The sequence below is a fragment of the Rhipicephalus microplus genome, chromosome X, assembly GCF_043290135.1.
Source record: "Rhipicephalus microplus isolate Deutch F79 chromosome X, USDA_Rmic, whole genome shotgun sequence".
Lineage (NCBI taxonomy): Eukaryota > Metazoa > Arthropoda > Arachnida > Ixodida > Ixodidae > Rhipicephalus > Rhipicephalus microplus.
Genome location: NC_134710.1, coordinates 145941076 through 145951987, shown reverse-complemented (window position 1 = coordinate 145951987; position 10912 = coordinate 145941076). Strand labels below are relative to the sequence as shown.

General features: G+C 45.0%; 1 protein-coding gene across 1 annotated transcript; it reads right to left on the bottom strand.

Moving 5' to 3' along the window:
• Positions 1 to 6317: 6317 nt before the first annotated feature.
• On the bottom strand, positions 6318 to 10556 carry LOC119175494 (uncharacterized). The gene is made up of 4 exons (XM_037426423.2): positions 10419 to 10556; positions 7719 to 7917; positions 6873 to 7273; positions 6318 to 6416 (listed from the first exon to the last, which is right to left on the bottom strand). The coding sequence occupies exons 1-3, from the start codon at positions 10428 to 10430 to the stop codon at positions 6921 to 6923; spliced, it is 564 nt and encodes a 187-aa protein (XP_037282320.1). The 5' UTR covers positions 10431 to 10556; the 3' UTR covers positions 6318 to 6416; positions 6873 to 6920.
• Between the last annotated feature and the right edge of the window lie 356 nt (positions 10557 to 10912).

Sequence of the window (10912 nt, the reverse complement as noted above, 5' to 3'; positions counted from 1 at the left end):
CCAAACTTCACTTCAACTTTTGTATACGCTATTTAAACTCATTGGCAACAACTCATGTGCCGTAATGTGAAAACAATGCGTTAACCACTGAGCCCCCCCCCCCCGGAGCACCTATGTGCCGTAATGTAATCAGTGAAGCAATGTAAACTAGCTGAATATACACCTATATCTATCGTGCAAAAAATGTACCACTCTTAGAGCTGTGCTGCTGATTACTAGAATTCTGTAATACTTGTCAAATTCGATTGTTGGAAACTCGATCAGTATTGCCTCAAAAAGGAATTATTTATTTGGCATTTATATTAATACACTCTCTGAATATAACTATCTGGGAAAGTATGGCTGCTTGGAAAATGTGAATAACTCTGAGAATGTGCACTGTGTTAAGGAAATCGCAAAGAGCTTTAGTATAGCTGCTCTTCGATGCCTTGGAGATGCCAACGGCTCTTGGTGGCGCCATGAATTACTGTACACCACCAATATTTATCTTTTAGAAGTTGCTTAAGCTCACAAAGGCATTTACCCGCGGACTCAAGATGACCATCTGACCATACTGTGCATAGGTGGCCTCGTTCTCTACTGTCTTTCACTTAGACTAATGACTCCACTGCAGGACATGCAGTCCATCACTTGCGGTTCGTCCGTGTTTTTTCACGGAAGGTGAAAAAGTCGGTTAAATTTAGAATTGGAGCAAACTCTTATGCTAAAGCTTCCGGACTTTCAGGATTGTTGTTGGTTTAGGTCAGTTTGGGTCAGTAAACCGATCAACTTATCAACTCTGCGACCTTGTTTTTACCTCTTCCACATCCCTACGTGCCCAAGCAGCCACGAATAACTAGCCTTCTAGCCAGCGCCAATCACTGCCTAGATTACGAAGGGCGCTAGCTAACACTCCCGTTGATTACACACTCAGAAAATTCCCAACAAGGTGGACGGGGAAGAGCCCGTGGTCATAGTTAAATCAGTAGAGCATCAGACACGCTATTCTATAAAGCTGTGGGCTCACTCCACAGTTTACGAAGGGGTGTGTTTTCGTTCACTTCAATTCATCTCTGTTTATCTTATATTTGCTACACTACAATTAGAAGAAGCAATAAATAATACCCACTATATGCTTCTCTCGGCACAATTACGTGTAGTCAGCACCTCCTCTATTTTTTTTTTTTTTTCAGTGACTGGGCGAACGCTCTTTTCAGGCCGTCGAGCGTGCGCTCTACCTCCGCTCACCGCTGCCGCATGGTGGCGCAGCGCGTGTAGAATACGGGATGCTGGCACTGAACGGCCGCGCCTATTAGGAAGCTCGCGAATTCGTGTTTTCATGCGAGTTAATTTGCAGTCGGGCTTCTTGACGGCTTTCACTGATACAGGGAGGATTAAAAGTAACACTGACATAGCGGCGCGTTGTTTTCACCTGGCTCTGTCAGGCCGTGCTACCGGTTCGATATATGCGTTCGAGTTTTATAGCATTCGCGTTTCATTTTCTCTTTGAAGCTATTGCAACCATATTATTTGCAAGCCTCAGTATATATTACTGCTGTGTGCCACTCTGCACATCTGGAGGAAAAAAATCTCATTGTCTTTTTTCATTCCTCATTATTTACACAAAAAAAACTCGCTGGTCCCCTTATGAATTCACCTGAGACGACTAAAAGGCAAAAACTATCCTCGTTTTCTTCCGATTCAATGCACTGAATGTTTTCTACTTCCTTACGGGATATTTCTGTGCCGAACACTGTCTCAAGGATTGGAAACAAAGCTGGCTTTCTGCCCCTTAGCTGGTTATGCACTGCCCTCATGATCGACCCATTTCAACCAAGCGAAGATGTTATATGATGCCATCAAGTTATGTGACCTTCCAATACGTCAAAGACATTTATGATATGTGACGTCATATGATGACGTTTTTACGTAATGATGATTTCTTGCATCACCCGTGTTCACGCCGCCAACGCGAAAAGACGCCGGACGCCACCGGCAATCAATTTTCGCTTTTTGATGAGGCATTCAAAGCTATCGCCTTAATGCACCGTATGGCTGTAGCTCCGTGAAGTTGCAGTTTCCGCTGGTGTTCGGGAAGAGCGTGCTTGCAGTAATAAGGCAGCACAATTGGTATCCTAATAAGTGTTCGTACTACACTCTAATATGCAGTCGTCATTTATAACCCAAACATTTTATAGATTATAAGTAGTGGTGTCTCAAGACTACCCGTCATGTTTGGCAACATGGCAATTGGTATCACTAAAGTGGAGTGCGCTGCAACCGAACAGTCAACAAATGAGTATCATTAACAACGCTGCCTCGCGATCACTGCCATGTGCAACGCTAACATTACGCCCTGAATCTTAATGGGACCCCATAGACACCACACAGCCATTCGGCCTCTACTCTGCTCGATACCGAATTAAGAGACCAGAGAGAAGAAGACCGAAACAGAGCTGAGCAGCCGGCAATTAAGGCAACGACAATCTATCCACGAATACGCAGACGAGTTCAAGCAACTGACCGCAGGCCACATTTTTCATTCCTGTCACCTTGACTCAAGTGGAGAGTCGGCATTAGACTTCAGACTTTACCAGCGCCTGTTCAAAACATAGGCAATGATCACAAAAAACACGCCGCATATGGAGCTGTTCTTGTTTATTTTACAATGATTTCATTGTTTAAGCTCTCAAATGGCGAAATCCCCTGCCATAGTTCCTCATTTTTTGACACTTGCTTTTTCTCGGTGGCAACACATGTTGTGCTTTACGAAGAGATCTATGCATGATGACCTGTACCCCTGGAAGCTGTCTATAGTGGCATTTCGTGCTATTTAGTGCATCAACTCCGGGCTTGCGCATAATATACTACGCCACTAGAGAGTAGCAAACATCGGGGAACATTAGGCACCCAAGCTTTTAATACTAGCTTCTGGCAAAGGCTTCTCTCAAAAGTCGACTTTCAGTTAGTCAAAATACCAACTCTCAGACAAGCAAACGCCGCTGCGACAAAACAATCTTCCACGGCTTACTGGCATTAATTATCTGGTATTGGCCTGGCAGACGACGCGTGAGCGCCTCGATCGAGTAGTCGCGAATGACACATGCCTTTGAAATGAAGAAGGTGTCCAGAACAGCAAGTGCTCCGCGATTCTCGTTTCCAAGTTTCTATTACATCTTAAACAATGCGAATACTGCAGCCGAAAATAGAGCCGTATGGCAGCTTCGAATGTAGCCGCGGCATTTCTTTGCGCTAGAGACGACGCGGTGGCATCTCTTGGAGTTACTGTATATGCTACCATAGGTAGCATATACCTACGGTAGCATATACAGTAGCTCTAGCATCTCTATTCTAGTTGCGGCGCCTGGCGGCGAACCGCCCACAAGCACCGACGGCCGCTTCTCCTTGAAATCCGCTCCTTCGCCCGGGAACTGAAAAAATAGAGGGGGCACTGGTGTAGTATAAATTCGGTTACGTCTAAGAAAGAAACAAGTGCCACGAAATATTTTTTTCATTACTTTTCACATGAGAAATGTTACTTTATTACAGGATATATATATATATATATATATATATATATATATATATATATATATATATATATATATATATATATATATATATATATATATATATATATATATATATATATATATATATATATATATATATATATATATATATATATATATATATATGGGGGGGGGGGGGCTAACGAAAGCCGCTAAGGCCAAAAAGAACAGCGAGATACGGCATCTTCTTGTTGCTTCGTCTACGCTAAACCCTCTTATACCTCTCAGTGATACTTTGCCGTGTTCAGGTAAAAAATACTGCTCGGAGGGGGTTTTTCCCGAGCTTATTTTCAATGCGTACAATCGTTCCTCATAGCCCCATTTCTCGCCCCTTCTCTCTTAACAGAATAACGTGTTAGAGATCTATTATCTCTAGCAGACCTCATTGCCCTTCCTCCTATTATTATCCTTTCTCTCTCCTTCTCTTTTCGCAAGAACTCCCTGGGTGCCGCTATTATTCGCGCGTGCTATATAGCGGCGCGTGAGCAGGTGCTCAAGACGCACGATGCGAGCGGGACCACAAGTTTTCTGCTCATCCATGGCATTGAGAGAAAAAGAGCACACGTTCTCGTTCTACGACGCAAATGGATGATTTCTCTTCATTGCTGTGCTGCCCGTACCACTGCAATCGCTAAAGATCACGATCGCCTACAAACATGGCTACGTTTGCCGTCCCGTCGTGCTCCCCTTCTCGTGGACGGATGGCGGCTGTGGACTCTATGTTGTCATGCAACGAGCTCTTTGACGCATATCACGTCCACTGCTTTGAAATGTTAATGTCAGATTGTTTGCCTAAGTGTGATATTACTGCTAACGCATAATAATCTCGATGACAAAGAATATTTTATGGTTAACTCAATGAGAGGAAAATATCAAGGCCTTAGCGATTCAGCACAGCGCTAATTGAAGTTTGGTCCCTCATTCAGAATTGTGTTGTCTTACTTTTTTTAACATGAAAGTGTATTGTGCTGGGTTCCACCACAGCTCCGCTGACGTATTTTCGTCACAGATATGACATTGTAAAATACAAAATAAACAACAGACTGCAAAGAAAAATTGGCCCCGTATCTACATGTTACACTGCAAATGTCGTCGAAAGACGATAGTCTTGCATCTGGAGAGAGTGAACAAAACGTTTATTTGATGTTCTGCGCAAGAAAATCAATGAATGGTATTCTGGAGGCGCTGCGTTAGAGTGCGTCGAGCGTGCAGCGGAGGCGAACGAGCGCATCAAGTCACGTCACACGTGAGACATGAGCGCTTTCTGGCAGTTATCTTGGGTAACGAAGCGCGCGCTGTGCGAACCTGCCTCGGATGTGATAAGGTGTACAACGCAAGGCGACGAGTAGGTGCCACCACGTGTTGTCTTAGCAAAGAGTTGGAAACATTTGCCTTTTCGTGCAAGCGTTGCATGGTCAGTGCAGCGTGATAAACGCTACGGTCCTTAGAATAACTTATGTATGCATTTTCTAGTAAAAGACACACATACAGAATACTGACGTGTTGTTATGGTGCCTCAGATATGCGCAATAATTGCTTTTTATTTGACAATCGCACAAGTATGAACGCTGAACCTTGAGCAATATTGGTGGGCGCTGTGGATGGGGTCGACCGTTTCGGGTATCGTCTGGTGCCTCTCAGGGTACCGTTAAAGGCGGACAAACAGACAGACCAAAATTTTTGCGTCAAAGGTCCCCAAGACAGACTACAGTCTTTAAAAAACGAAAATTAAAGGATCTGCCACGGGGCGTCGAACCAGTGACTTCTCCATCTCCGGCGCGTGGCACTATCCGCTATGCCACGAAACGCACGTGAGCAAGGGCGCTAACTGCCTATTATTTATATACAGTTAATGTCATTAGGCGGTCCTCAGAGCCCCATTCATACCTTCAGCGCGTTTTTGTCATGAGTGGTGAGATGGCGCGACAGTCTCACGATGGCTCTGGCGTGGCGCGCTTGCAATTGCATCGTCGCCTTTCGATGAGTGCTGCTCCACTCATCTCCTTCGTCCGCTCTTATCAGACTCGTGATTCAGGAGAGCACGAAAGTCACTTCCCTCGCTGCCGCGGCCATAAATACTTACGAAAGAAGCAGGCTGCTCACACAGAAAGAAGTAAGAAATGTGACAATTGTTCGCGCCTGTCCTGCGTATACTTGTGTGTTCGTTTCATGCGCCTTTCTTTCTGCTTATATAGCGTTCTTTAGGTATCGAGCTATGACAGTTGTTAGTCCGTGCACGTCCTGTGTATGCTAATTTCGTGTGTGCTTCCTGCTTGAGGTGCGCGCTGCAAGTTTCGAGCTGCTTGTCGTTTCTCGCGAGACTTTGCAATTTGTTGCTGTAACATTCATTCCTTCACCCTTGTGGCGAAACAGTGCACGAAAAAAAAACTGCACGTATACATCTGTGGAGAGTAGGTTAACTTTCGTGTTATACCGATTCCTAGAACGAGGGATAAGCCACATTTTTTCACAGGTTCCACAAGTCATGACGTGCTATACTGTCTCTTTTGCATCAGCTGCGATATATTATAGTGTTGCAGGTGTTCACCCTATTGCCCTTCGCACGTTCTGCCCCCTTAAACTGTTGCATTGATGGAGCTCCTTGTCTGTAAAGATCATACCTACCTTCAGGTTTTCACTTGAAGGCTGTCTTCGTTGGGGGAGAGGTGGTGGTTTTGAATGTCTGTGTGTGTTCTATTTGAGAGCGAGGCACTCTCAGCCGCCTTTAGCGCAGAAATGGCCCGCAGGTACCACTCAGACGACTGGTTTGTGAGGACAAGTATATACACATTTTATTATTAATAATCGTATTAAACCTAAGAGTTGAGCAGGATGAGGTTATGTACAGATGAGGTTCAGTTTGTCCTGAAAAAAAAACGAGAAAATAACATTAACCAATGATCATGAGAAACATGTGCGATGCATAGTCAATGCATGATCAATGTAGCGCATACTGGCTTTCGCAGTGACTGGTGGCCTGTTTCTATCCAAATAAAATCGCATTATTTAGCGCGATCTATTACTGGAGCTCTTTGTGCGCCGCAGTCTGCCGCTAGTGAACTGTGTACATGAAGAACTGCTACATTTACTTTTGTTTCAAATGATGCGCAATAATTGTGTAGTGTGTTCCTTGAGCGGCCAGTTAATGAAACTCATTTACTTGTGAAGGACGTGGTTCATCAATTACGTTGCCTATATACCTTTTTTATTTGTTTGTTTCTTCGTTTATGTATGTATCTGTAAGTGCAACCTATATCAATGTCAATGAACAATTATTACTGCAGAATGACTTAACCTATTGCACAGTTTCACACATCTTACCGCAACCGCTGAGTATGACCAGGATGACGTCGCCAGCACGCACACCAATCACCAGAAACCGTGTCCGCCGTAGCCACCGTAGCCGCCGTGTCCGTAGCCACCGTAGCCGTGACCAAATCCATGTCCGTAACCGCCGTAACCGCCGTGTCCGTAGCCACCATATCCGTGTCCAAGACCAATGCCGATGCCGTGGCCTCCGAAACCGATGGAGATGCCCTTGCCGTATCCGTGACCGCCGTAGCCATGTCCGTAACCATGTCCAAAGCCGTGTCCGTATCCGTAGTAGGGGTGACCAACCTTCACCTGATGGGCAACCTTGTAAGTTAGCACAGGCCTAATTCCAATGCCGACGGTCTTTACGGGCACCTTTACAAACTTCACCACTTTCTTGGGCACGTAGCCTGCAGGTAGAATACGCGTAGATATTAGTACATGGACATAATGTTTTTCATTACCTGAATGACTAGGCAGCTGATTGTGATCACCATTCTGCAATATACAAAGTGTAAGGCTATTTCTTTCTGCAGAAGACTATGTTTGTGTGCCAGTGTGCTGTATGCAATCTGCCTAGGGAACTCAGCCCTCCGTAATCACGGTGAGTATACCTCATTGCTGGTGACAGAATTTGACAGTGACGACCGGCTGATCCCCCTCTTCAAATGCTTGCTAATGTGCCCTGGACTTGCACAAGGGCAAGTTTTAAATGGTTATGGTGACATTAAATGCTTGCGTGAGCCGTAGTGACTGAGTAAAGTACTTCGCGAAAACATAAAAGAACGAAATAAAACGAGAAAAAAAAGCCTTGTTTAAAATCCTGGGGCATCGACTAGACGAGCGTGTTCTCACCAATGGACACGTAGGGTTTCTTGACGTAGCCAACTCTGACGATGGGGACCCCGTGACCACCATAGCCTCCTCCATAACCGCCACCGCCGCCACCTCCGTGACCAGCATTGACGGCGCTCAGGGCGTGTAGTGCATTAATGTCGTATCCACCGTGTACGCTGTTGGTCATTGTCGCTATTACCGCGGCTAGGACGAGCACCTGCGACAGGGAATAAAACATGTAAGACGAACGCTTCAGATCAGGAAGTCCATGCTTAATGTGACCTCTATATCGTCTCGCATACACCCACAGCTTGAGATAGTTGGATTTCTGCCTGTTCACTTTACATGCTTCCTAGTTCCTTGTAGTTACCACACAAACTCCCAACTGTAGGTTAGCAAACTAAGTTTCTTTTTGTTAAACTTTTCTTTCATCATCAATGTCATTATCATCATCATTTTCTGCCTATTTTATTTATGTTCTCTCCGTGACCAAATCTCTTCCTCATGATTTCCAATTTATCTCAGGCAGTACGACTTGGTTCAATGTGATACCTAGGAACTTCCTTGTCACTTCCTGCGACTCCCTGCTGCCCTCAGCTAAGTTTCGCATCTCAGGGTATCTATTCCGTCACTCTAACTGACCATCGCTCATCTGTCCTTCGCATTAAGAAACCTTCGCATTAAGGTTCCCCCTTCCTTCTCGGTGTCATCTAGAATGTCAGCCATCATTCTTTAAAAAATCTTGCCAGCTCAATCGACAGCTGGCATCGCTGCTCATCATTTCCATTAACTCTATTGTTAGCAATGCGTGCAGACGGCGCGGGGAATAGAAGAGCCGCCGCCGCATCTTGCGCACAAGCACGTATTGGTCGGCACGCAATATTTTCTCTTGAGTTTGAAGCAGGCGCTGACTGCCGTTAAAATAGCGCGCAGTTTTGTCGTCGCGTTGCTGGAATAGAAATCGGAGACCACAGCTTGAAACGCCGGTAACTTCCTCTGTGCAACAGCTGCCATTGCAGTGATGGTAAAATGATGTGCTTGATTAAAGATTCATGGGTAAACAGTTAAGCAGCGCTATTCTATCAACTGATCACGATTTATTTAAAAACTAATTTTAAATGGCTAGTAGTCCAATATTCCAAGCCATGCCACTGTTATAACACTCCTCTGCTCCAAAGCAGCTGGGCACTACTGGTTTTCGTACAGCCAGAAAAATGTGAATAAACACAAAGAAACGCTAATTTGAAAAAAAAATAATCTCACTGGCCCCATATACCACACGTTTTTAAATAATTAAGAAAAACTTAAGGTTTCTTAAAGACTATAAAAATATGGCAGAATTTGATTTGTTTTGTTTTTTCACGAACACCCTAAGCAAGGAGGCTTATTAAGAAGTTCTTGGCTTATTGCTACACTTACTACATGGTACATTGTGAAACTTTCTTAAATTTTTTCTTAAATTTACGTTTCCCTAACTTGAAGTTCTTTGGTTCTCTTTTTCTCGATTCTTATAGAAAATATCGAGAAATACCACAGGGTATTTAGTGATCAGTGGAGCGTTTCGTTGATAACATCTTCATCTTTCCACTCTCTCTCTCTCTCTCTACCTAATACTCTGTTCATTTTTACCAGCGGGCGTGTTCAATTAAAGTCAGTTAACTCAAATAAGTATTTTACAGTATTACAGCGCCTGTGCTCCTAGTTCATTCGTCGTTCGTCTCCACCAAAACTGAAAATTGACAGCAACTGTTCGTTAACATCGGTTACGTCACTTGTGAACTGTAATGACCATTGGCACTTCGGAATGCAACTCCGCAGCCTTTCTCTTTTCTCTCCTTTTTCTGACCACGCTGCTGAATTACTCGGTAACCTTGCCGATTGCGAACGTAAATCAACCTAAATTAGTCTAAATGACCTAAATAAGGCACACCTATATTCCACGCCGTGCCTTGAGTCAAAGAGCGTATCACATTCACTGAATGGCTATTTGCACCCTCAGGAACGCTAATAAATACGCTATTTTGTTGTCGAGGCTAGGCATCGAGTCTATGAGGAACGAAAGCGACGAAAAATTTTAAGAGCTCGGCTATGATCGGAAGTGATCTCAACAATATTAAAGGTAGCTGCTGCCAATAAGTTTACTTATGCTAATTTATGTCAAGGTTTTATCATGTAGTGATGACTGCCAAGTACCCTTGAGGAATCAAGTATTTAGCAGTCATACTTATGTAAGTGCCACTCAGTACTAAGGAATTCTCTTAGTGCAGTTGCCTGGCTGAAATTTATTTCTTAAGCCTCTAAACTTTTCTGAACTATCCAAACATGACCAATAAACCTGGATCATTGCCCACGGGCTTTCACGATTAAAGTTCACTTTCTAGTTTTCAATTATGAAATCACATTCGCGGTCAAGAGAACGTCAGCTATACAAATGTTATGGATGTATTAAATACTCGACAACTTTTCAATTATCGCCCTACACGTGGGTCAAACAAGGACCTTAATTTCGGCCTGCTTATTGATAGAATGAGCCTAAGGTGAAACCTCTGCGACTGAATGCCGTCAAGCTGCCGACAAAGCCTTTGTCACAATCGCGGGTGCGACTCCTGCTGAGGAAAACAGGGTCGAACCTGCGACCTTGACTCAGACCTGGGACTGGCTCGGCGGCGCTGCGCATGGAACGCGATGTGGCTCGGTAGGTCGGCATCAGACACTTACGATGGTCTTCATGGCTACTATCCCTGAGCTGCTCCGCTGCACTGAGTGTGTTGCTCGATTCGGCTCACAGTGTAAGCTCCCGTGGCCTTGCAGGGTTTTATACCAGAGTGGGCAAGAAAGAAATACTAGCTGGTCCGCGAGGAGGGCTCGGAGTTGTGGGGGGCGATGGCTTATCAGCCAGTGATGTCAGGCGAGGGGGAAGGCGGGCGCCGCTGAATGAGCGCGTCCATTTCGAAGGATGATAAAAATAGTCGGTCAAGTCCGCCAGGCAGCCGCAGAAGCCCATGGCGTTTCCGCGAGGAGAAGGTGTGCTTGATCTACATTGGAGCGGGAAATCTGTAAACTTGCTCCTTTTCGGCGAGAGAGGAATACCCAACTAGCGGCGGATGCGCGGCGGGCGAGAAGGGAGAACAAGCAAACCACCCCCCTGAACGAAAGCCGGCGCCTATTTCGGTCGCCAGACGGCCGCGAACACGCTGCCCTCGTTTGAAGGG